The 25,636-nt window shown below is 60.6% G+C and overlaps 1 protein-coding gene across 2 annotated transcripts; it reads left to right on the plus strand.

Moving 5' to 3' along the window:
• The first annotated feature begins 11,659 nt into the window (after nt 1-11,659).
• On the plus strand, nt 11,660-22,151 carry LOC130577354 (glycine receptor subunit alpha-4). 2 transcript variants are annotated; one of them, XM_057372637.1, is made up of 10 exons: nt 11,660-11,742; nt 14,325-14,458; nt 15,014-15,081; nt 15,759-15,982; nt 16,113-16,195; nt 16,382-16,522; nt 16,605-16,819; nt 17,152-17,301; nt 18,096-18,200; nt 20,560-22,151. In XM_057372637.1, exons 1-10 carry the CDS (start codon nt 11,660-11,662, stop codon nt 20,845-20,847), a joined length of 1,491 nt encoding a protein of 496 aa, XP_057228620.1. In that variant the 3' UTR covers nt 20,848-22,151. The 2 variants fall into 2 exon arrangements, with proteins under 2 accessions (XP_057228620.1, XP_057228619.1); XM_057372636.1 differs by lacking the exons at nt 11,660-11,742; nt 18,096-18,200 and having other exon boundaries at nt 14,331-14,458.
• The last annotated feature ends 3,485 nt before the right edge of the window (nt 22,152-25,636 follow it).

Below are 25,636 nucleotides of genomic sequence, written 5' to 3' on the forward strand. Positions count from 1 at the left end.
TGAATAAAATACGACATGGGGGAAAAACATATCAGCCCCTCTTCTTATTTCCATAGAAATCCCAGTCTTGCTGACTCTGCTGTTTCTGAACACTCTGGAGGAAAGTGGGAGTTTCACCTCATTATGCACAAGGTGAGCAATTAAGAGCGACCATGATTTCTGCACCAAGTGGCTTCAAATTCTTGGCTGTTGGGCACTTTCTGTCAGCAGGCATTTCCCTCCTGGGATGGAAACCCTTTGGCCCTGTCATCAGTGGCAGCAGGGACCAGCCCCCAGCTCCTGGCAGTGCTCCACGGGTGCTCCAGAGCAGGGCTGCAAGACAAGGAAAAGAGAGAAATCCCTTTTCTGGATTTCTAAGGCTTGAGGGAGAAGAAAAGGTGCAGGAAAGAGCTTGGAGTTGCCTTTCCTCTGCCTGCATGGAGGGTACTCTGCCCCAAGGCTGCACTGGGGGGTCCAGGGGGCACCTTTGGCCGCGGGGATGCTGGAAAGCCCTGATTCCATCCCTCTCCCTTTGCATTTCAGGTGGACAGTTCGTGAGAGCCTCTGCTGCAAATCCTCACGCTTTTGCACGCTTGGAGCAACCCTGCAGCTCAGCCCCTGCCTGGATGAGGCCCCAGGGGAGCTGCAGGGAGCCTGCCAGCCCACATCAAAGTTCTCTTGTTGGCTTGTCCCTGCTGGAGAAAACGCTGCTGTTTCTCAGGTGGGGAAGGGAGGATGCATCCCTGTTTGCCAGCCAGGAGGGGAACACGCCAGGCTGGTAAAAATAGACGTGCTTATAAATCAATATGGATCACCTTGCAATTTGTTCTGACCCTTGGGCAGTGACCAATTATTTCCAAAACCACCTCCACGGCCCCAGGGGGATGAAGGGCTTTGATACCAGCCCTCATTAATAGAGCCTGGGACTGTGCCCCTTGCCAGGTGTGCTGGGGGCTGACACGGGGAAGGGTTGGAGGGGTTATCCTTCCCCAACCACCTGCAATCTGTGCTGAGATGCTGCAAAGGGCTGCACAAAAATGAAGTATTTGGATGGACACACTCACATCTCTAAATACACTCCCCACGTGGAAAGGACTCTGGAATTTTTGTGGGTTTTGCTCTTCACAGCTGCAGCTCGGTTTCAAACTTCCCCTGGGCTGTGGGAAGGCAAGCAGGTGACATCAATGGCAAAAGGAGAGTCACACAGGCACAGCTGGTCCAGATCAGGGCAAAGAAGAGAGATGGGCAGCAAGCAGGAGCATGTGGGGCAGAGCACCAAAGCATCCTCCGGGTCCCTGTGTCCATGATCAGCCACCTCATCCACAATCACCGCACACTGTCACACTTGTCCCATCGCTCTGATGGCACAGCACAGCCTCCTGCTTGTCCTGTCCCCTCCCAGCACACGCTGGGCATGCAGGCAGCCCTCCCTGGGGTGAGGCAGGAGGCAGCAGTTGCTGGCCGGGAGAAGGGGTTTCCTTTCCTGCAGTTTCAGGAAGGATTTGCTTTCCCCGCGGATCGATTTCTCCGCTTACASCCCCACAGGCTCATTTCCTGCATTCCCCTGGACATGGGGCCGGGTTCCAAAGAGGCACAGCGGCCAAAATGAGCGAGTGCTGACCCTGCAGAGCACAGGCAGCCCCTCCACCGTGCTCCCCAAAAGGCAGGCACAGCCCTGGGTACACCCCAGCGCTGCCAGCAGCGGCACGTGTAGCGCCCTTATCCATTATACATCTGTCAGCAGGAGAAATCCCAGCCCGTCTTGTCACAGCTGAGAACCTCGCTGCTATTTTTAGTCACTCGCTTCCCCGGTCAGGCTGAATTTCTTGTCATCTGCTGCCGATTTTAAACTCTCCTCCTTCGCCCGTCTCCCTGCCCGGCTTCACCCAGCATCAGGGTGACACCGCCCCGCCCGGGGAACACGAGCAGCAGGGSTTTTCCTGCCCTGCAAAAGCTCCTGTTTCCCCAGGCAAACCGAGGGGAGATGGTGACGATGGGAAGGTTGTGGTGGTTCTGGGAACATCTGTCCAGCTGCCTCCTCCCGGGATGCCAAGGACTCCCTCCGGAGCCAGCCCCGCTCCGCGCTGCCCCGGCCTGGCTGTCCTCACTGTGCTATTTGTATTCCCGGGCTGCTGCRAGATGTGCTAATAAAAATTAAATTAAAGAAAGAAGAAGCTGGTAGAGGCTGTCAGGGGACGGGGGAGGCGTGCTGAAGGACAGACAGACCGGCCAGTGTGGAGGGATGACAGAGGAAGGGCAGGGGCGGCTCAGGAGCGGAGCAAAATCCGTGTGAGGCTCAGCCRAGGGCTGAGGGGCTCAGCAGCAGCGGGACCCGGCACCCTGAGCCCCCAGGGATGTTCCAGGGCTCTCAGGAGCCAGCAGGGCTGCAGGCAGTGGAAYAAAACCCTGCTGGATAACCCTGGGACAGAGCCGTCCTCCCTGGCCAGCACTCATCTCCTGCCTGTAGGTGTGTCCACTCTTCCTCCAGGGCCACAGAGGCAGCCAGGAGGTGCTGGCCAGCAGGGATGGCACCAGAGGAGCTCACCTCCCACGCAGCCAGCCTTCAGAGAAGATGAGCAGATGTCTGCCCTTCTGTTTCCATGAGCCTGGCTGATGTTTCCTGCTGCAGAAGCCTGTTTTTTTAAACCCACCAGGTTTTTAAGTTTGGGAGATCTTGTCCAGSCTGTGCACTGTGCCTGGGCTCACTGCTGGGGGCAGGAGGGCCACCAGCTCCCCAGCTGTGCTCGGGACAGAGTGTCTGCCATCCCAGAGGTGACACAGGCAGGAGTCCCACTGCTGTCCCCACCTTTCACAGGCTGTGTCACCCAGGGGGGCACGCGTTTTCAGGTCTGGGGGCACTGGGGGCTCAGGCAGCTGCTGGCAGCAGAACCCAGGGCCCAGCTGCTGGGAGGGCAGCCCAGGCACTGGAAGGCTTGCTGGCTGCTCACTGCTTCTTTTATCCAYCAAACAGCCCTGTTATTCACTGCAGAAGATGGGGGTAATACAGTGGTACAAACAACTTTCTTAGTCTGGTTTCTGATTCCCAAAGAAAAATTCTCACCAAGCTTCTCGGCTAGTGCAGCGAGTCCCTCAGATTAATTACAGGTTTGTGGAGAAGGTGATTTCTTTTCCYCCGGCTCCTTTTTCCAGAAGATTTGCCTTTCACATCCACTGCCTTTCTCCTTGATTTTCTTCCGACTGGAGGGTAAACAGATGCCTCACTCTGATGTTCTCCAGGCTGTTCATTACTCTCTCACTCTGCCATCCATGGGGTCATATTCTTGAACTGTTCTCATTTACTTTTCAGAAAATCCTGGAAGGGAAAGACAAATGTCATCCTGCCTYCTTGGAGCGGATGGTGCATGAGAACAGCAAACACAGCCCAGGATCACTGTGTCTCTCTGTGTTTGTGTGAAGCTGGAGTRGGCTCTGCAAAGGGAGGGTGCAGGCAGTGCCAGCACCAGCCTCAGTTCTGGGGCGTCCCCATTTATTTCTTGCCGCCCATGGGATCCATTTTAAAAGGCTCAGGTGAACTCCTGTGCTTCCAAACACCCAAGGAAGTGTGAACTTGTCTCACAGGAGGTGTAGTGATGCTGAGGGGGTCCTGGGTCAGGCTGAAGAGCCCTTGGGGGTTGTGCCTGCAGTGTTTAGTCCTGGATTCCTGCACAGAGAGAGAGCCTTTCCCTCCAGAGCTCGGGAGGATTCTCCTGCCTGCCCCACAGCAGCCCCAGTGTCAACTTGCCCCCACAGGCTGGGTGATGTCCCTCCTGGGGACCAGGGACAGGCTCTGAGCCCTCTCCCCAGCTGGYAGGAGGTGCCAGCTGCAGCAGGGCTCTCTGCAGGATGAGCAGTGGGCACTGGAGGTGATGGCTGGGCTGAACAGCAAAGGGACAGCAGTGACAGCCCCCAGGGTGGCATTACTGCCACAGCTCCTTGTGCCTGAGCCATGGAGACYATGCTGTGACATTTCCTGGACAGCAAAGCCAGCAGCAGGACCTGGAGATGAGTGTGGGAGATGCAGACATTCCCCACCCTGCACCCAGTGCCTCTCCCCAGAGCTGCAAACACCAGCAGCTCTCGGACACTGGACTGAGGCAGTGGCCATGCAGCCCCCTGTGCCCCCCTCCAGCTGGGAACAGCCCACAGACACCACACAGGGGTGACTCTGGGGACCATGGACCCGTCTGCTGCTCCAGGCGTTACCTTTCCTGAGGTGACATCACTGTGCCACCCTTCCATGGCAGCAGCTGCTCAGGGAATCAGCCTCACTCCCTGGGGATGGCGAGGTGCTGACATGGGGACAGAGGAGATGCTTTGCCAGGATGCCACATGCAGCAGGGACCCCAGAACAGACAGCACAGAGCCCACAGCAGTGGAGGCAGAGCATGGGGTGGGGATGAAGCTGGGATCACAGCAGGCTCCTCATGGCACCCTTCTCTGCAGCCACAGGACCAGCACCACCCGTGGGACACTCAGCCTGCTGTCCCCTCTGAGCCACAGGACCAGAGGGACACTCAGCCTGCTGTCCCCTCCCAGCCACAGGACCAGAGGGACACTCAGCCTGCTGTCCCCTCCCAGCCACAGGACCAGAGGGGCACTCAGCCTGCTGTCCCCTCCCAGCCACAGGACCAGAGGGACACTCAGCCTGCTGTCCCCTCCCAGCCACAGGACCAGAGGGACACTCAGCCTGCTGTCCCCTCCCAGCCACAGGACCAGAGGGGCACTCAGCCTGCTGTCCCCTCCCAGCCACAGGACCAGAGGGGCACTCAGCCTGCTGTCCCCTCCCAGCCATGGCTCCTCTGGCACAGTGACATCCACCAGCTCTGTGGGATGCCAGTGCCACCATGGCAGCTCTGCACACCGACTCCCACAGTCGATCACCCCCAGAACCAGCTGCTGCCTGACCTGCTGCTGTTGTATCTGAGCAGCAGTGGGAGGATTTGCCATCCAATTCAATCCTCCATCTCCACCACAGGGGCTGTGCCAGGCAGGGGAAGCAGCAGGGGCACGGGACAGAGGGCACAAGGCCTGGYTTCTTGTTCCTTCTTCCCTGCACTTGCTGCCTGATTACACATTGTTGCAGATGTGYAATGTTCCATTTTCCAAATTTCTCCCTCCTGGAGGTCTCTAGCTGAAGAAAAAATAAAACCAGTCCTATCCAATGARGTGGGGGTGGGCAGCCTATAGGGAACAGCACATAGCACAACCCCGTGGTCTGCTCCTGGTGATCTCCTTCTTCTTTCCTGCTTGGAGAGTGCTGGGGCTGAGGGCAGGAGAGCTGTGGAAGCCAGAGCAGTGAACAGAGCTCATCAAACCCCAGTGCTCCTGCTGCAGGGAGAGATGTGCATCACCATGGCAACCGTGGCCAAGGATGCACAGAGCTGGGCACCCCAAATGAGGAGATGGGGGGACCACGCTGACCCTGTCCCTCTTTCCCCACTGCCACCCCGCAGCCCAGCAGTTGCTGAGGCATTGATTTGGCACAGCAGCTCCTCCCCTCCCACGCTCAGGGTGCGGGGCTGAGGGGAAGGCACAGGTTGGGGCTGAGGGGTCTTGCAGTGTCAAAGTCCSGGAGATTTTCTCCAGAGTCATTGGAAATGCTGGAGGCAGCCGGAGCAGGGGTCAGGCCAGCACCCTGGGACAGCGAGGTGTCCTCTGAGGGGTTTGGAATCTGTGCCAGCCTTTGCTGCTGTCCCYAGGAGTCTTGCTTGACACTTATCTAAATTAAATCTCCCTGTTCATCCTGCCGGCTTGCCAAGGTCACAGGATCGGGCAGAACCATTGCTCCAGCCCTCCCTCTGTCTGCGGCTSCCTCTGCTCCTGCTCTGTCTGCAAATGCAGCCCACACAGCTCACCCAAAGCACAGCACCCCCAGAGCCAGGAGACACGAGGTCTGAAGGGTGCTTGTGGTCAGGTGGGGGTCAGTCTCTTGTCCCTGGCAAAAACCAACAGAACGAGAGGACACAGCCTTAGGCTGCACCAAGGGAAGTTTAGGTTGGATAGCAGAAAAAAAATGCTTCACTATAAAGGTGATCACACATGGAATTGTCTGCAAGGGAGATGATGGAATCACTGCTCCTGGACCTGTTTACAAACAGACTGGGTGTGGCACTCAGTGCCCTGCTCTGGGTGATGAGGAGGTGTTGGGCCATGGGCTGGACTTGATGATCTTGAAGGTCTCTTCCAGCCGGGTTCATTCTGTGGTTCTGTGTCCACAATCTGTGGACAAAGGAAAGTTTGGCCCATGGAGTCCATGCCTTCAGGCCAGGGTGGCATCACTTGCTTGGACAAGATGGGTGGGATGTACATAAAATATTTCCTTGAGAACCTGCCATAAAGTACCAGAAACAGGTCAGACACATGAGGATAAGCACCTGTTGCTGAGGGGATGGTTTTGAAGAACAAGGACTCTTTTCTTTGAGGAGAGCAGCAGCTGAAGCACATCCCAGGCTGCAGGGAAGGTGCCCAAGGGCTCCAGGATGCTCTGAGTGATCTGCTTGGAGCAGCAGTGAGGAGCAGGGCCAAACTGCTGCCCACAGCCCCAGGATGGGGCTGGCCATGCTGGAATTGCAGCCGAGCCTCAGGGAGTCTGGACAGCCCTGCCCTCTCCAGCACCCACTCAKGTGTCCCAAACTCATCGGACACACAGGGACAGGTGAGGGCCCTCTCAGCCCAGTAATCTCCCCCCACAGCTGTATGGGGGCTCTGGGGCACATTTCCTTAGCATAGCAGCAGCCTCACAGCCACAGCGACGGGCTGAGCTCCTCGGGCTCCTCTCTGCACCTCGTTAGGAAAATGAGCCCTGCTGCACCCTCCCACCCTCTGAGAAGCACCCAGATGAGCCAAAGCGACCCTCTGGGATCAGCAAAGAACCCAGTGCTGGGCTGAAATACAGCTCAGAGCACTCACCGAGGATGCTCTGTCCCCACACAGCATTTTGGGGACTGATGGATGAGCAGCTGCATCTGGCACAGCCCCTCAGAGAGGTGCCAGGTCATCTGAAGCGAGAGAAGAGGTGACCTCTGCGCCTGGCTGCTCATGGAGCAGGAGGGGCAGCCCCATGGCTGCTGGCAGGGCCACCCCAGCCTGATGGTCCAGCTGCCCTTGGCCAGCCCCGCAGCACAGAGCATCCCTTGGCAGCGCTGCACGCAGAGCCCACCCCCAGCACCAACAGCAGGGGTATTTTTAGCCTGGAAAAGTGCCACAAAATCATAGAGCAACATTTGCTGGAGTCGGGACCAGTGTCTCCRTTCACCTTGCAAATCCTCTCTGGGTCACCCTGCCCTGCTTGGTGAGGCACCGGGTCCTGCTGGCGCTGCTGCCTGAGCACCGAGCCCCCCGTGGGTTTCCCAGTGCCACCTGTCCCCTCCTCCTGTCCCACGGTGCCACCTCCCTTTAGGAGCAGCTCCAAATCCCCCTGGACACCCATGACCTTCCCAGGCCACAGRAAGGGACATCCTGCCCGGTCCCTCTGGCAGCTACACCTGAACCCAGGGTCTGTTTGCCCTGCTAAGGCGTGGGGGGATGTTTGGGCTCCCTGCCCATGCTCTGGTACCAGCAGGGCCCCAGTCCCACGCCAAAACACCACCACAATTATTCATCCCGTAGCCTTTATTGCAATGAGATTATTTTTGCTCCTGCTGGGGAAGGAAAGCCTATTATACAGCTTCTCCAGGGAAAGACAGGGACCAGCACAGTGCTGCAAAAACAGAGGAATGTGACATTACATGACAACAGTGTCCAAAATGGGCTCACACTGCGAGGCCATGCAGACCCTCAGGCTGGCAGCAGAGCACAGCCACCCACAAGAATGTGTTTTCTCCAGCATTAATTTCATACCCCATTAAATGCCTAAAAATGTTTGCTTTGGGGGAATCTGCCTCCGTGTCCCCCCAGGGTGGAGGGGATGTCCTYTCCCTGAGAGCAGGTGCATGGGGTTTTCCCATTTGTTTTGTTTTCCTCAGGAACAGTGATGAGGCTGTGCCTGTTCCCCCTCACTTTCACTGGTCAGAGGATTAGGAACAGGAGGGGAGAGCTGACAAAGCCCTAAACTGAAGGCACAGAGAACTGGAATCTTTCACAAGGAGTGCTTTGCTCCCCAGGGCTCATTAAGCATTTAAGCAGTTGGTCCAGAGAAGAAGTGCACGGCAGCACTCACATGCTGGCTGGTGGCACAGCCCTGAGCACGCAGCAGCTCTATTTCACACCTTGGTTTCTGCAAAAGAAAATCCCAGTCCTGGGACAAAAGAGACAGGAGGATGTGCAGAGCTGGCTGGGCCGGCTGGGAGTCTTGGGAGAGGGGAAGGAAGTCAGGAGAGAATCAGGAGGCAGGATGGAGGTGTCTGTGATGTGGTGCTTCCTAATTACAAGCAGCACAGTCTCCCAGAGCATCAGACTGGGTGCCTGATGAATTGCAGAGTTGTTATCCTGTCCTGGCCCACGTGCCAGCCCATCACTGGGTCTGGAGGTGAAAGATGCAGAGGAAAAAATGCCCCCAAACAGGAGCTGCCTCTAAGCTGCTGCCAAGCCCTCCCGTAACAACTCACCCTCAAGCCTGTGCAGCAGAGCTGAATCAATCTGCTCAAAACCCACCACAAACTGTGCCCACCTGAAGCTTCTGTCCCTCCTGGTTGTCCTGGCTCCAGGGCAAAGGCAAATCTCTGTGCTCATCCAAAGGAGAGACCAAGGCTGAATGGGAAGCAGCACCAAGACTCTCTGCTTGTTACATGAGGAGCAAAGTGTGCTCCTTTGCCTGCTGTCCTTCCTCTCCCTCACCCCTCAATATAAACAGCAAAAGCTGGTCTTTATCCTGAAATTGAGCTTAAGCACCTCAACCTTTTCTCTGAAACAAAGCCCAAACCTGTTTCCAAGGGGTTGAATCACTCACCCCTCCTTGGAATTGTGTTGTCTGCAAATGCACTTGAGGGTTTAATTTACCCAGCAGGTTTAATTACATAAATGTGGCAAAGTGGGGCTGAGCAGCAGAGAGGGCTCAGGATCCAGGCTGTGTGGACTGGCATAGCCCTTCTCCAGGCTCTGGAGCCAGGCAGAGTTGAGGCAGGTAAGTGCCTGGCCTCAAAGAAACAGTTTGATGTGAACTCAGAGAGGGTGGAGGGAAAGGAAAAAGAGCTATCCCACTTTTCTCCCCATCTGAGCAAACCCAGCCTCTGCTGCCTGCATGTCTGCCATTAGCAGAGCCTGGCACTGTGACAGGGACAGCTTTGGGGCAGGGACACGGGGATGGCCCTGGGGACTGCACCAGGCTGCAGCCACTGCCCACACCATGGGTCAGGYCTGGTCCTCGCCCCCTGCCCCCGCTGGTCCTGCTGCTCCGGGGAGCACAGCCCTAGGGCAGCCTGGTGGTGGATGCCTGTCTCCAGTGCTGACAGCTGCCTGCTGGCTRGGATCCTTGCTGTTTACAGAAAAACCACCCCACGCTCTGATTTGAGGGATAGGGGGGAAAAATCTATTCTTGTCCCTCCCAAAAATGCCGTGGTCGGGATGAGGAGCAGTGCCTGGCATCCCCGGGGCACCGCCGGGCTCTGCTTGTGCAGCTCCTGCTCCATCCCCCGGCCCACCAGCAACAAACCAGCGCTGCCTTCGCCCTCCTGGTGGGATGCTCGCTGCCTTCGTTTTCTCAGAGCTTATTTTCAGCGCTGCTTCCTTCCCCGCAGTGCTGGCTGCCTGCAGAGCTGCCAGGCGGGCAGGAGGGCTGTGGCTGCAGCATCCCCCACAGTGCTGCCCATCAGGGAGCCACGCTGGCTCCCCCGGCCTCTCCAAGAGCCTCGTTAGCCCGGTCCCAGCGCCCTGCTGGCCACAGCGTGTGCAGTCACGGCTTGTAGCTGGTCATCCTGAGAGCCCACGCTCATGGCCACCTGACACACCGGCTCCACGGCCGCTCTGACCATCCTCAGGCCCCTCAGCTGATGCGGGGAYACCACGCCAGTGCCTCAGTTTCCCCAGAGAGCAGAGAGAGGACACGGTGGCTCCCCTCCTGCCGGCGGTGTCAGGTCCACTTAGCTCGGACGGTCTCTGGCAGAGGAGCTGTCACAGTGCGCGTTTGCTCCGCTCCCTGGGGCTCCAGATTGTGCCTTGCGCCTCCCAGCACCGTGGCCCCGTAAACATTAATGGCAACGGTAATCAGAGGAGACTTCTCGCAGCTCCTGGTGCTGGGAGAGACGAGGAGTGGGGATGAGGACTCCTGCACGCTGCCTCGAGCTAAGGGCCCGCTGGCCACAGCCTCCAGCCCCCTCTGCCCTGCGCTGGCCCAGGCACCCCGGGCTTGGCTCCGCACAGCCGGACCTCTCCCACAGCCCCTTCGTGCACCAAACCCATTGGGGAGCTCTCARAGCCCTGGGCAGCCCTCGCTCGYCGTGGGGAGAGCAGGCAYRGGGGGACCAYGCTCTCCTCCTCCGCTGAGATCCTCCTCTGTGGATCCCTGCAGCAATGGCTTTGTACAGCAGCTCCCAGCCATTACCAGGCTGCAATTAATATAAATAAACGAGATGAGCCAGCCACAGCAGAGCGAACAGAAACCTGACTGACATATCTGCCAGGAATCATTTATTCTGCACTTTTATCTTTTTTAATACAATTTACTTCCTTGCAAATTAATCACAGATTGCCTCGGACCAGAGGCGACTCCGCGGCTGGGCCGGGTGGCCCCAGGGGACAGGGCAAAGGCAGCCGAGCAGCCCGAGTCCCAGCCCTGCCCGTGGTTATCAAGCAGCTCCCTTCCCTCTGCCTTGGTTTCCCTCTCCCTGGCAGCCGCTGCAGCTCCCGCATCACGCAGACTTTGCTGTCCATCTTGCTTTCGTTCTCCAAGGAGCYCACCTGTCCCTGCCCAGAACAGTCTTGTCCATCGGCTGAGCCTCTGGGAAAGGCAAGGGCAGAGGGGCTGAGCCCCCCGGGTATGTGTCCCAGCCTGCATCGGGCCGGCCCCGAGCTGCGGCCCCATGGCCAGGCAGAAGGGTTTAGGAGCCGGCTTTCCCCAGCCGCTCTCCCCGATCCGACGGGCAGTTCCTCTGGAACATCCCTCAGCCCCCGCACATGCCTCAGCCCCAGCACATCCTTCAGCTCCTGCACGTCCCTCGATCCCCGCACAGCCCTCGGCCCAGCACATCCCTCAATCCCCGCACAGCCCTCGTTCCCCGCACATCCCTCAGCCCCGCACGTTCTCTGATCCCAGCACGCTTCTCGCCCTCGGAGCATCCSTTGCACAGCCATCAGCGCTGCCACATTTCCAAACCCCGGCGCATCCCTCGACCCCGCCAGCCCCGACCCCGATGTGCCCCGGGACCCTCCCAAAGCCCGCAGGGTCCCTCCTTCCCCTCGCCGAGGAGCCCCCACGGGGGACGCGGGGTCCGGGACAGCCCGGGCTGGGCGGCAGAGGGCCCCGAGGGGACGGGGAGGAGGCGGGCACGGGGACGGGAGCCCCCCACGGCCGTGCCCGCCTCCTCCCCGCCGCGGCGGGCGAAGCTCCGCCCGGCTCCCGGGGCCCGCAGCCGGCCGGCGCCCACCCCGCGGCGGACGCCCGGACTATGAGGAGCGGGACCGGGCGGGGGGCGGCGGCAGCGGCGGCAGCGGCCCCGGTGCGGCGGGAGCGGGAGCGGGGACTCCGCCGCTGCCGGCCGGGTCATGCCCGTGCGCCCGGGGCGGCGGGGCTGCGGGCTGCGGCGGGATGGGCGCGCTCCGGGCCGGTGCCCTCGCCTTCCTCCTCCTCCTCCTCCTCGGCTGCCTCCTGCCCCGGCGCGGCCCGCTCAGGTGAGCGCACGGCGCGGGTGCTCGGTGCTGCGCGGGGCTGCGGGACCGCTGCTCTCCGAGCCGCTCCCCCGGCACACGGACCCCATCCCCCGGGAGCCGCGATTCCCCTCCGGCACGCGGGTATCCCCCTTCTCGGACACAGATCTCTCCTGCGGGACCTGGGCATCCCCTTTCAGACCCGGACGAGCCCCGGACTCTTACCCCAACCCCCGATCCGGACCTCTCTCAGGGGCCTGATCCCCCCAGACAGAACGCTCCCAGCTCCTACCCGGACCTCCCACCAAATCTGGCCTCGCTCGCCATTCCCCAGGACCCTGACCCAGCACCCCGGGGAACCCACCAGACCTTCCCCGTCCAGTCCCCCCCTGCACACAGCCCGACCCTGCCTGTCCCCAGCAGTCCCTGAGGGATGCCCTGGCCCCGGGCCAGCCGGAGAATCTCGCCACCATGGGAGAAAGGGCAAGCTGAGCCAGGTGAGAGCCCGGACAGCTCCTTCTCCGGGGCTGCAAAGCCCCTGAGGTGTGCAGATCCTCTCCTGGCTCATGGTGTTCGGGGGGAGGAGAGCTCAGGACAGTTCCTGACCCAGCCCTTGGGTCACTCGAAACRGTGTGTGGGTGCCCCAGATCCCATGGGTGCAGGAACAACTCTTGGGCCACCTGGGTAGAAAATCTAAAGCCCGCAGGTCGCTTCTTCTATCTCTGTCCACCTCGGGTGCTATCTGGGACAAGGTGGGATGCAGGGCAGAGCTGCCCAGGCAGGGAGGGGTTGGGGGCTGCAAGGCTCCTGGACTGAGCCTGCTCCCTGCCCCCAGTCCCCCTCCCACCACTCGGCCGGCATGGCTGGAGCAGCATGGGGGGGTTTGCAACATTTACGGCAGGGAGGAGTGGAATTGTCTTGTTTCACGTGCAGTAGCTGTTTGTCTCAGGGCAGCGTTTTCAGGCAGACATCAGCATTTTCCAGCCCGACCGTCCACTCGCTGCACAGAGGAGCTGAGCTCCGGGGCCCTGCAGTGCCCAGCCCAGGGCCGGGGCCGAGGCCCCAGGGCAGGCAGTGTCCTGCAGGCAGGGGCTGTGCCCAAGAGCTGCATTCCAGCCCGGCCCTGCCAGGGATGCCGTGGGAAGTGGCTGCACTCTGGGCATTTTGGCATCCCCTACGCAGGTCTGAGCAGCACAGGGGCTGCAGATCCGCTGTGGCTCAGCCGGCTATCAGAGCCTCTTCAAGGAGATACCTGTCAAGGGAGCCCAGGAGCCTCCCTCCCACGTGCTCCAGGGGAGAACCCTCCTTGTCCTCTCCAGCTGAGGAGGACATGGTTCACAGCTACAGAAGCCTCACKTAACCCCTTGTCAGCCTGGCCTCTTGCAGCCCTTCTCCCAAAGGCACCACACCTTGCTCCTGCAGCTGCTGGCTCAGGGAATTTCTCCCAGCCTTTTGCTCTTGGTCAGGACGAGTCTCAGGTACTCTCTGCTGTCCTTCCCCAATTAAAGGAAAACCTGCCCCACTGGAACATTTTGGGATGGCTATTGTGGCCACTTCTAGCTGGCAAGGATGCACACAAGCCCGTCTAGGATGRATTTTACTCCCTTGGAAAGAGATAGGTGTATTGGTAGGAACAAGAAGACAGGAAGGACCAAAGGGTTCCCAGCATCATTCTCTTCTTGTAGCGATGGGCTTGTAGCTCCAAGCAGGAGTGAGATCCACCTAGGCATAGACCTGGTGGAGTTACAAGGCAGSACACAGCAGCTCCAGCAGCATGCTCAAAGCTCCTTTTGTGTCCAGAGATCTCTGGCTAATTCYTCTCCATCACAGCTACATGCCTGGCAATGTGGTGAGTGAACATCTCTCACATTGTTCCTTGAAATTATCATTATAGACTGGCAGGARGAGAGAAACTGGCAGGCTAAGATGCATTCACAAAAATATCCCCTCCAGAGTCAGTTTAAATAAATCTCCATCATCATTCAGAGCACTGTGTGGGAGAGCTCATCTCCACGGCTGGTGTGGAGGTGGGCTTTGCTGCTCCTCTCCTGCCACGTCTCCTTGGTCCTGGCAAAGTGTCAGAGCCCAGCTCTGGACACCTCCTCGCTCAGGCAGGGCTGTTGTGCCCCCATGTCCATGACAGGCAGTGTRTGATTGTTTGCTCAGCAGCTCAAGCTGGAGCTGTAGACAGAACCTGAGAGGGAACCTCCCAGCTTTCCCCCTCCAGCGCTGGCACAGAGCCTGGCACAGAGCACAAGGCACGGCCGCCTGTGCCCTGTCCCCACCACAGCCTCCAGGGCTGGCAGGCACTGGTCCCCAACCCCATGCCAAGGATGTGGTGGGCAGGGGCTGTGCTGGAGCAGGGGCAGGCAAAACAGTCCTATCCAAAACTGTGGGCAAGTGACACTCAGTCTGCGGCAGGTGAGGGGGAAAGCCACCGGGATCCCAGCAGAAGGAAGGGATCCCAGGGCCAACATGCTGACCGGGCACTGCAGTGGGTGCAGCGCAGGCACAGCCGCCTGCCATGGGAGCTGGCTGTCCCCAAAATGTGCCTGAGATCCCTGGTGCCAGCAGGCAGCAGCTAACCTGCCTCCTCTGCCCCGCAGGCTGGTCTCAGGGCGGGAGGAGATTAAAGCTGCTTCCCGAAGCTCACCCCAGCCCATGTCACCTTCTGATTTCCTGGACAAGCTCATGGGACGAACCTCGGGCTATGATGCCCGAATTCGACCCAACTTCAAAGGTAAGAGGAGGATGTGAGGGTCCCAAACCTGGCAGCAATCCATGGCCAAACCCAGGGGCTTTGGGGCAGGACCCTGAGCCACATTCCTCTGTCCCAACACCCTCCCCAGAGTCCCGGCTGCTCCTGCCAGCACAGCCGGAGTGTGGGTGTGCCCGCTTTGCCTGAGCTCGGGCGGCTGCGGTGCCTGCAGGGTGTGCTAAAATTTACCCCGACACCYCGGGGGYGGCTGCRGTGCCTGCAGGGTGTGCTGRGRTTYACCCCGACACCTCGGGGGCGGCTGCRGTGCCTGYRGGRTGTSCTGRGGTTCACCCCRACACCYYGGGGGTGGCTGCAGTGCCTGCAGGGTGTSCTGGGGCTCACCCCAACACCTCGGGGGTGGCTGCAGTGCCTGYRGGGYGYSCTGGGGCTCACCTCTTCAGCCCGGGGGTGGTCCCACAGCAGACAGGGGCTGTCCRYGAGCTGTTCAGAGTGCCGGRGCCGCTGTCCCCRCGTGTCCCCGMGTCGCTCACATGTCTCAGCGGCCGCAGCAAGAGGAGGCTTCACGCTGTTCTCCAGGTCCACCCGTCAACGTGACCTGCAACATCTTCATCAACAGCTTCGGCTCCGTCACCGAGACCACCATGGTGAGGGTTTTGCCGGCGCGACGGGCTCTGCTCTCCGGGTGCCTCGGGGCTGGCAGGGGCTGTGCTGGGAGCTTGCGGGTCCAGTGCCCGTGGCTGTGCTTACAGGGGGTCCTGTGACCCCTTCTCTGGAGYCAGCCCTGCCACTGCGGCGGGGACATGCAAAGCCATAGCACGTGGCTGTGGTTTTTCTGGGGTCAGCTAACACAAGSTCGGCTGTGTCGGTCACATTGCCTGTGCCTGAGCTGGAAGAAAGATCTCCAAAGGGTCACAGCAGACAGCTGGAGGTAGCCCCCTGCCATCCCAAACCTCCTTGGGTGCATGAGGAACTCCTGTGAGGAAACCCCAGGGCTAGAATTTACTTATTTTCACATCTGCAAAGCCTTAATACCATCAACCATCATCTGAACAGACCCACAAACGTGTGTGCAGAACACTGCAGGCAGCAGTTGCTGGTCTTTCTCCTCCTCCTCTCAGCTGCTGTGGCCTTGGCTTTTTAATTTCCCCTGGCTGCCAACAGAAGGCAAGAGGAAAACCTTGAGTGCCCCTGCCCCATGAGTGATTAGTGACAGGCACACAGCAACTGCAGGGCTCAGCCTCAAAGGAGGCAGCTCCTTCCTCCTCCTCCTCCTCCTCCTTGCCGGGCTCCACGGGGTGCTGACGCGGTGCCCCTGTCCCAGGACTACCGTGTGAACGTGTTCCTGCGGCAGCAGTGGAACGACCCCCGCCTGGCGTACCGGGAGTACCCCGACGACTCCCTCGACCTCGACCCCTCCATGCTCGACTCCATCTGGAAGCCAGACTTGTTCTTTGCCAACGAGAAAGGGGCCAATTTCCACGAGGTCACCACTGACAACAAGCTCCTGCGCATCTTCAAGAATGGCAACGTGCTCTACAGCATTAGGTAGAACCTTCCCCTCTGGTGCAGCACCTGAATGGGGAGGCAGAGTTCYCCTCTTGCCTTCTGTGGGGCAGCTTTTCACTGCTGACTGCTCCAGCCCCAACAACCCCCTCCTTTCCTGTGCCTCCTCCAGGCTGACACTGATCCTGTCCTGCCCCATGGACCTCAAGAACTTCCCCATGGACATCCAGACATGCACCATGCAGCTGGAGAGTTGTGAGTACCTAGGGGGGTTCAAGCTGTGCTTCATTCCCCTCTACCCATCCCATCCCCTCCCATTCCATGCCATCCCAAAAGCTGGCAGCTCACTTTTTCTGAGGCACGTAAGCAGGAAAAAGTTGTTCAGGGTGSGGTTGAATAGGATACATGTCCCCATCCCATGGCTTCCTACATCCTCTCCAGTTGGCTACACTATGAACGACCTCATCTTCGAGTGGCTGGAGGAGCAGGAGGCCGTGCAGGTGGCCGAGGGCTTGACACTCCCACAGTTCATCCTCAGGGATGAGAAGGACCTGGGCTATTGCACCAAGTACTACAACACAGGTGAGCACCCCAGGGACCTGCTGCCACCCCCTCACCGTGGCCCAGGGTCCCTCTCACCCATCGGGGCCGTCTTTCCCTACAGGCAAGTTCACCTGCATCGAGGTGAAGTTCCACCTGGAGAGGCAGATGGGTTACTACCTGATCCAGATGTACATCCCCAGCCTCCTCATCGTCATCCTCTCCTGGGTCTCCTTCTGGATCAACATGGATGCGGCACCCGCCCGGGTGGGCCTGGGCATCACCACGGTGCTCACCATGACCACGCAGAGCGCCGGCTCCCGCGCCTCCCTGCCCAAGGTCAGTGCTGGCTCCCTGCTGCAGCCRCCCCCAGGGGCAGRGGCAGGGGCAGGGGCAGCCTTTCCCTGGGAATGGCTTGGCTTGGGAGCCTTTTCAGCTGGGCCAGCACGTGCTGAGGGTAACACTGGCTGGGGGCAGGGGCAGGGGCAGCCTTTCCCTGGGAATGGCTTGGCTTGGGAGCCTTTTCAGCTGGGCCAGCACGTGCTGAGGGTAACACTGGCTGCTCCACGGGAGAGGGCTCCCGTGCATTGGGCAGCAGGATGAAGCTGGCAGCGGCGGGGATGAGCAAGTGGGGGGGCAGAGGGTCCCTGAGCCCCCTCTCCCCCGGGCAGGTGTCCTACGTGAAGGCCATTGACATCTGGATGGCCGTGTGCCTGCTCTTTGTCTTTGCTGCCCTGCTGGAGTACGCAGCCGTCAACTTYGTCTCCCGCCAGCACAAGGAGCTCATGCGCCTGCGCCGCCGCCAGCGACGGCAGAGGATGGTAAGTCCCCCCCTCTTGTGACATCTGCCCATCCTCAGCCCCTGAGGGGACACCCCAGGGCTGTAGGGACAGTTTCTCTGCAGCCCCCAGAGCAGGGCTGCGTTCCATCGCACCCCAGGGACCCACGGCACTGCAGCACAGTGCACGGCACCTAAGGGTGCTGCTGGCCCTGCTTAGGGTGCTGTCCTGCTCCTGCTGGGACAGCCTCAGGCTCTGCTTCCTCTAAAAATGCAGAAAAATAAACAGTGAGGATGGGGGAAAACCAGCCTTTCCCCTCACCTCAGCCCCAAACCCGGGCTCCTTGCTGTGCCATAGTGGTGACAGGGACTCACTGCTGAGTCAGAGATGTGGTGGCACCCAGGGACAGGTCTGGGCTGCAGATGGGAGCTCAGCAGGATCAGCAGAGGCAGGATCCCTCTCTCCTGGAAATGGGCCTCCCCTCTGCCAGCCCACCAACACACRCATCAGGCCTGCAAGAAGCTTGGGGTAGGCACAGAGCTGCCCCACTCTCATTCTTGCCATAAACACACCATGAGGCACCAGATCTCCACAGAAGGCACGAATACACACATACACACCACACAGTGTCCCCTGCAACCACACCCCTTTGGCACGTGCTGAGACAGATCCATCCCGGTGCCAGGGCACTGCCAGGGGGGCTTTTTCCCCCACACAGAGCCCCTGTCTCCCCATCCCCATCCTGGCACCCAGAGCCGCTGCCCCGGGGCCGGGGTAGAGCCCTCGGTCACCCGCTGTCCTGTTTCTGTTTGGTGCACACTGCTGGATGCCAAAAGGGCCTGAGCAGCGGCACGGCCAGCCTGGAGTCCCTGCGGCAGCTGAGCAGCCGGCACAGCAGCGAGCACACCTACGCGACGCTCTCGCAGCTCTCCAGCTCCCGGGTAAAGCACGACCCTGCGGCAGCCCCCCCGTGCTTCCCCAGCCAGCCTCACCCTCCCCTCCCCAAAATGAGCCCCCAGGAGCCGGCCCTCCTGCAGAAGAAGCAGGCCAGTAATTGGCACGGAGTTGGTGRCCATAGGATGGAGCCGCCAATTCCTGGTGCAAAAGTTTTGAGAGAGGGATGGGAACGGAGCAGATTTCCCTGTAGGCACCCCCACTCCGTGCCTCGGGTTCCCGTTTTGTAAAGCAGGATCGGCACAGTCCCCTCCCTGAGGGTCAGTGATGCTGGGCTGACTGGTGGCTGCTCCTGGGCTGCTGCCCAGCTCCCCGGCTGTGCCCACACCTCTGACAGGGCTCTGCCTTYCTGCAGCTCCAGGCGTTCCCAGCTGCCTGCAGACACCCCAGCACGGGCAGCTGCTCGGGCCACACAGGCACTTTGCACCTTGGGGCACAGAAAAATGTGTGGGACAGGCTCACAGGATATTGGGGAGATGCAGGGCATTGACCACAGCTCCAGGGAGGAGACCAGACCTCGTCTCCTCTACACCATCATCAGCCCTTGGATGCCAGCAGAGGATTCCTGGCTTCCCAGAACGCTCCTTTGCTCCCTGCCTTTCACAGGTGACTCCGGAGATCAACACCTACCCAGGCAGGGCAGGGAGGGAGGGAAGGCTCTGTCGAACCAAGGGACCATCTGCTGGCTTAGAACAGACCAAGGTGCAGCTGCCCTGAGGTGGAGGCTGCAGAGGCACCCGGGGGTGCTGCTGGCACGGYGCTGGATGCAGCCAGGAGCACCCCKGGSTGCAGCTCAGTCAGAGAAYGGAGCAGAGCCCCAATACACACAGCTCCTGTGCCTGACAAAGCAAAGCCTGGATTTCACAGCCTGAGGGCAAATCTGTCCCATAGAGCCCCCAAATCCAGGCTCAGGAATAGGCTGGGTCTGCTGGCTCCCTGGGCTGGTCCCCAGGGCACACAGAGAAACCCAATTCCCACACCCAGGGTGCTGCAAGCACTCAGCCTGAGGCAGGGAAATAAAACTGTACTGCAAATGAGMGCTAACCTCAGCAATCTGAGCCACTGCTGCTCTTCCCACTGGAAAATCTTGCCTGTGGATTGCTGAGTTAAATAAAGAYGCCAGGGTAACAAACTCTCTGCATGAGAGCCCCCGTGCCAGCCGAGCGCCCGCACGGGCTGACGCAGCGAGCAGTCTCYGTGTCCTGGAGGGCAGCGCTGCTCAGAGATGGTGTTTGGGATCCCAAACTGCACCCAGGCACAGAGAGAGGCACTGGTCTGCAGCAGGCCCTGGGAGAAGGCACCCACCACAGCCAGATACAGCACCAGCAAAGGCAGAGGGGAGATGCGCCACAGACACCAAATGAGTGGAGCAAAAAGCCAGATGTGCACAGCCTGCCCCTGGTCAAATCTTATACACAACCCTCTGCAAGGATAAAAGAACAGGACAAGGCGAGTGGCTAACAGTSCACAGCTGTTGGCAGGGAGGAGGGCTGGCCAGCCCCCGAGGGACCCAGTCAGTCCCTGAACAACGGCAGTGGGCTGAAAACAGACTCAAGGCAGGTTYGCAGCTTTGATCGTGAACGTGCAACTCCATGGGCACGCTGCCCTCTCTGCAGCCTTCTGCCAGCATGGGGAGAGAGAGGGGGAGTGAGGGCAGAGAGACCAGCAAGGAGTCCAGCTCTCTCAGCCTCCCTCCTCTGCTGYACCACGTATCCTCTGCCAAGCAGATATGGAGAGAAATGAAGGTCTGGATCCTTGGAAGGACTGGGGTGTCCTGCAAGCCCTGGTGGTAGCCAGGTTCCTGCAGCCCTGCCCAGCTCTGCCCCAGCTAGCTGTCTGTGCTCCCCTGTTCACCATGGCAGTCACACTTGCACCCCGCAGCAAACACAGCTGTCACAGCGGTGCCTGCACAGCTCAGCACCCTGCACCCAGGGCACCCCGCACCCAGGGCACCCCGCACCCAGGGCACCCGCACCCAGCGCACCCTGGACCCCTACGTGCCCCCTTCCACCAGTGCACCTCCCATCCCTGTGGCTGCCAGAGCCATGCTGCCCCAGCCCCGAGCTGGAGCTGGAGGAGACTGGGGGATGTGTCGGGCTGCCGGGGTTGGGTTGCCTTTACCCCTAGAACACACGCAGGCTGAAAAGGCAGGGGCTCAGTGCTCACCGCGTCCCCTGGCACAGCACTGCCAGCCCCGCGCTCCTGCCTGCATTCTGAGGGCTCTCTGAAGAGCACCCAGCCCCGCAGCAGGCGCTCAGCAGCAGCCGCAGGGTGTGCAGGAYGCGCAGCTCAGCCCTGCAGCGCCAGCACCCGCGGGCGCTCCCTGACCGCCCTTCCCTTGGCCAGGAGGAAGAGCTCAGCCGCGACAGCCGCTTCTACCTGCGAGGCTACGGGCTGGGCCAGTGCCTGCAGCCCAAGGACGGGGCTGGCGAGGGTCCCGGCGTGTACAGCCCCCCGGCMGCCAGCGCGGTGCTGCGGGAAGGGGAGAGCCTCCGCCGGCGCTACCTCGACCGCGCCAAGCGCATCGACACCATCTCCAGAGCCGTCTTCCCCTTCACCTTCCTGGTCTTCAACGTCTTCTACTGGGTYGTTTACAAAGTGCTGCGCTCAGAGGACATCCACTTGGTGCCCTAGGCTGGAAAAGGACAGCTGCCGCTCGGTGTGACCCTCCCAGTGTGCCCGGGTGCCACAAGCTCAGCCAGAACTGCATTTCCCTCTGTCCCGGAGCGCTGGCACAGCTGGGATGGGGCTCAGAGCCCGGACATGTGGCAGCCGCCGTGCCCCACTGGATCTCAGGGCACAGAGTGGGGGGATCAACAACCACGGGTCCCCATGGTCAGCTGGAGAGAGGGACCCCTCCTGCCTCCTGCATGGYGTCACCCCCAGGTACCCCGGGATGCTGCGCTGGTGGGGCACAGGGAAACAAACAACTGCTGCCCAGGAATGCTGTGCTGCTGGGGGAAGTCTCGGGTATCCAGGGGCACAGGACAGCTCCAGGGACTTTGGCACAGCCGGTGGCCAGAGAACATCACCTGCCAGAAAAATATCCTCCACCTCTCCACACCTGCCATGTGAGGCTGCTGCTTCTCCAGCAGCACTGAGCTGTGGGCCCCGAGCAGCCGGGGCAGAGGCTGCAGCCCTCTCTCCTCTGGCCCGGAGCCTGGCTGCAGGAAAGAGCAGGCAGCAGCCCTGCCGGCAGCTGGGCTGTACGGGGTGCTGCCTATGGCCCCATAGCCCCCTGCCCAGCCCTGGACAGGGCCCCTCCAGCCTCCAGCCAGCTCCCAGGCACAGCAGAGCAGCAGGGYGGGGAGGCTTCCCTCCCTGCCGAGCTCGGAACTGCCCGTGGTGCCCACAGCTGCGGGCAGAACTGGGGCAGGGACACTGGGCAGGAGGCTCTGTTTGCTCCAAGGAAACGCCAGCCCCCAGGCAGGCAGCAGGCAAGCTCAGGCCCACTGGAGGGGCACAGATGGCCACTGCARTTGCAGATGGGAGTCACTTGGCACTGGGGAGATGGCACCGCATTGTCCGCAGGGCAGGGCCCGCAGCCCATCGTCCAAGGGAGATGTTTCAGGATGAAAGCAGCGGGGAAAGCTTGGCCAATCCTTTTGGAGGAGCAGAGTGAGTGGTGGCATCCCCATTCTGCTGCATTCCTGCAGCACCACGGTGCCAGGAGAGAGATGGAGGTGGAAACTGCCCCATTCCCCAGCCCAGCACCCGGGTGCAGCATCCCTGGGCAGGTTCATCCCTAATACTCCTCCACTGGAGAGGAGAGCAGCTGGAACCTCACCAGTGCAAGCTCAGCAAGGCTCCCTGCCCTCCAGACCTGGATACCCTCCATGCTTTGCGGGAAATAAAAGCAGCAGGTGATGTTTGAGTCCTACAGAGAGGAGTGTGTTGATGCTCTCCTTTCCCTCATCCCACAGTCACCCTGGAGGAGGCTGCAGCAGGGTCCATCCCCCCATAGCTGTGGGGGCAGAGAGGGCCCAGAGTCCTCCGGGCAGGGCAAGATGGAAATAGGGTTCACTCCTTTCCTTGAAGGCTGTGGTGCCCCGATGGCACAGCCAGTGCTCCAGTGACCCACCTGCCACGGCAGAACGGACCCTGCCAGGCAGGGGGACATGGCCAGGGGCCAGCACTGCCTTCTGAAGGCAGACCCAGGCAGAAACCCCCACTGTGACCCCTGGCCTGGCTCCTCATCACCCTTTTCCTGGTAGAACTGACTGGCAGCATGGCCCAGCCCCTCTCAGCCCCCTGAGCCCCACAGGGCTCAGCCACATGCACCCATCTCACAGAGAGGGCAAGCAGAGAACTGGCCCCAGGCCACCCCACGAGGGGACTGAGGGACCCAYGAGGACAGGCTGAGCCAGCCCCATCCCACTGCCAGCCCTTTGCATGCCTCCCCTGCTGTGGGGCTCCCTGTGAGGCCCCATTGTGTGTCTAGGCCAGATTTGCTTTAGGGAGGCCCTGTTTGGGGCACCCTCGGCTCCCCAGCACCCCAGGCAGTGCCAAACAGGGAGGCCCCGGTGCCCCAGCAGCACCCACAGGCACTGGGTGGCCATGCCAGCCTCCGGCAGCCGTGGGTTTTTAAACAGCATCAATCTTCCTACGCAAATAAAGCTTTCTGGGATTTTCATCGGCGTGTGTGGGGATTTGTCTCTGCCAAGAACACTGCAGCCAGCTCCCACTCACAGTATGGGGAGGGACAAGGGCAAAACCTGTCCTGCTCTGTGGGGACAGGAGCCCTGACCCACCGTTATACCCAGATGTCATTACCTCTCCATGGGKGATTTTTCTGACATTGGTGACTGTCATGTTTATCTCCCACGTGGGAGATGCCAGGAGGGCCGGGCAGGAGCCCCCAACCCCAAACCCCACCCTTTCCCTCCCCACCCAGTTCTGTGGGGTGCTTTCCACCCAGCCAGGCTTGGCCAGGGTACAGGACCCGAGAGGAGGCGGAGGTGGGGCCGGGGGGTTCCAGCTCTGCAGTGGAGCTCCGACACCCGAGCAYTGCAGCACCCCGAGGGCAAACCTCCCTGCACGGCCCCTCGGCCCCGTCCCTCGGCTCGCTGGGCAGGCGCCAGCCTTACAGAGCTGCCAGCTGTCCTGGGGGGCTTACGCCAGCCCTGCAGTGCCACCCGGGGCCGGGGCTTTTGTCCCCAGCTGGTGCAGGGGCGGACAGAGCCCACAGCTGAGGGCTGAGCGCCCAAGCAAACATCAATCTCCCTCTGTGCTCCCGGCCAAGTTTCACAGAGCAGCTCTGTTGGTACCTCGCAGCCCCATCGCCCGGCCGGCCCCACCGAGGGGCAGCGAGGAGAGAAGGCGAGCTGCACCCACGCCTGTTCGGTGCTGGGCTTGTTCTTTGGRTGGCACAAACGAAGCTTCCCCGGGGTTTTGCTGCTGTCCCCACCCCAAACCGAGAGAGGAGGMAGCCAAGGGGAGAGCTGTGAGGTGTTTCACAGCAGTACGGTGTGCCTGCCTCCCTCACCCCCTGCTCTGGAGTCAGGACATCAGCTCTGGGCACCCAGGCAAACACTGCAGTCAGCCCTGAGCCGTTCAGCTCCGGGAGCCAGCGCGTCCCAGAAAGAAACTTAAAATGTGAAAACTGAACACATCTGTCCCCAGCCAAAGCCCGCAGGTCCCACAGCCCAGATCCTGCTCACAGCAAGTCAGGGAGCTCATTTCTGGCACTGCACCTGCAAAGGCACAAGGACAGCRCTGCCCCATGGCCCTGCAGGTCCCTGTGGTTCTGGTGACCCTGGGGGCAGCACTCAGTCCCTGTCCCTGGTCCTCCCTGCAGCCCACTTTGAACTGGGAGTCACTGGGACACCATCACAGTTGCAGGGCTGTCACTGCCCTCCAGGACAAAGCTCCAGTGGGTCCATCCTTGGGGTTGGGGTGCTGAGCCCCATGTCCTCACACAGCATGGCCAGAGAGCAGCCCAGGTGGCTCAGTCCCCCAGCAAAGCTCACAGCCTTTGCACAGGATCAGTTTTTCATTCCCTGTCCAAGGCTGAGCATTGGGAATACATCCCAGGCACCATAGAAAGCAGCTGTGGGCACAGGACCAGCAGCCATGGCCAAGTTAATTGGTGGTTTAAAAGAAAGTTAATGAACTTTACACCAGGTTAATGGGACTGGTGGGACTTGTCAATTTACAAGACAGTAAATTGAGCATCATCAGCACTGGCAGCTGCCCAGCTCCTGCCAGCAGCATGCCCAGGGCCAGGAGCACACACAGGTTGGGGGCAGCACGGCCCCTTGCCAGCCCCAAGGACTCCTTGGGGGGCCTCTGTAGGGCCAAGGAAATGTCACTGCAGTGACACACCAGCCAGGCCCCTGCCCCACCCCACAGAGGGCTTCATCCTGCTGGCACTGAGCTCTGTCCATGGACCATCAGAGGGCCAAACCTTCCCTTCTTCCCCTCACCAGGGCCTCTGCCTGGAGGGCACCACATCCACAGCCTGGAGCTCCTGTGGGGCAAATCCAACTGCCAGAGGTTCAGSAAAGCATCCTGTGTGGGCAAAGCAATGCCTGCAGGGCAGCCTGTCCCACACTGATCYGCACTCTGGGTTTGGAGCCAGGGCAGTGCAGTGCAGCACGAACAGGTGACAGCTCTGCTGSGGCTCTGAGCAACYTTTGCACATTGCCTGAGCACAGAAWTATTTTCAAGAAAATACCGAGTTTCAAAAGTGAGGCAGGCAGTCGTGAGCGGGCCAGGGCTGCCCCTTACAAGTGGGAAAAGGGACAGAAGAGGAAAGCACCGGGAGCTGGACTACTGGGATCAGCCATGCCATGGCACAGGGCTCTCCCAGGACCGCAGCCCCATGGGGACAGGAGCCTTCTGGCACAGGGAAGGTGCAGGGTGCTCTGGCAGCGTGGCTGTGCCACCCCTCAGCCCAGCCCTGCCAACGCTGTCCCCCCATAGAGGAGTCTCAGTGCACCCCCTGCCACCTAAGCTGKGGCATCACACCCCAGCCTGTCACCTCCAGCTGCTCAGAGAGGCTGCACYACCCTGCCAAACCCCATGGCCATACCCACCCCATCCCAGCATGGCTTTAGGACCAGCCTGCACCACTCTGGGGACACCAGCCAGCACATGCAGCCCGCAGGGCACCCACAGCTCCCATGCCAGGGGGTGTGGGTGTGCCAGGTCCTCCTGGGGGCAGGGAGGACACCTGGGAACAGGGAGGGAGTGCTGGAACACAGAGACAAGCAGGGATCAGCCCTGCAGCACTCCCAGACCCTGGGAACAGGGGATAACTGCCCAGCTCTGGACTGCCGTTTTGCAGAAGAGAAAACAAAGCCATGAGGTTTTCCAGCCCTCAGAGCATCTTGTTTTGTCCGACTTTGAGAAATCTCTGCGCTTCAGCTCCCCAAGGGACAGGGGGAGGACCCCGGCACTGAAACAARGAGTGATTATCAGC

This window comes from Malurus melanocephalus, unplaced genomic scaffold (assembly GCF_030028575.1).
Source record: "Malurus melanocephalus ecotype Western Australia unplaced genomic scaffold, MMel_1.1 scaffold_174, whole genome shotgun sequence".
NCBI lineage: Eukaryota > Metazoa > Chordata > Aves > Passeriformes > Maluridae > Malurus > Malurus melanocephalus.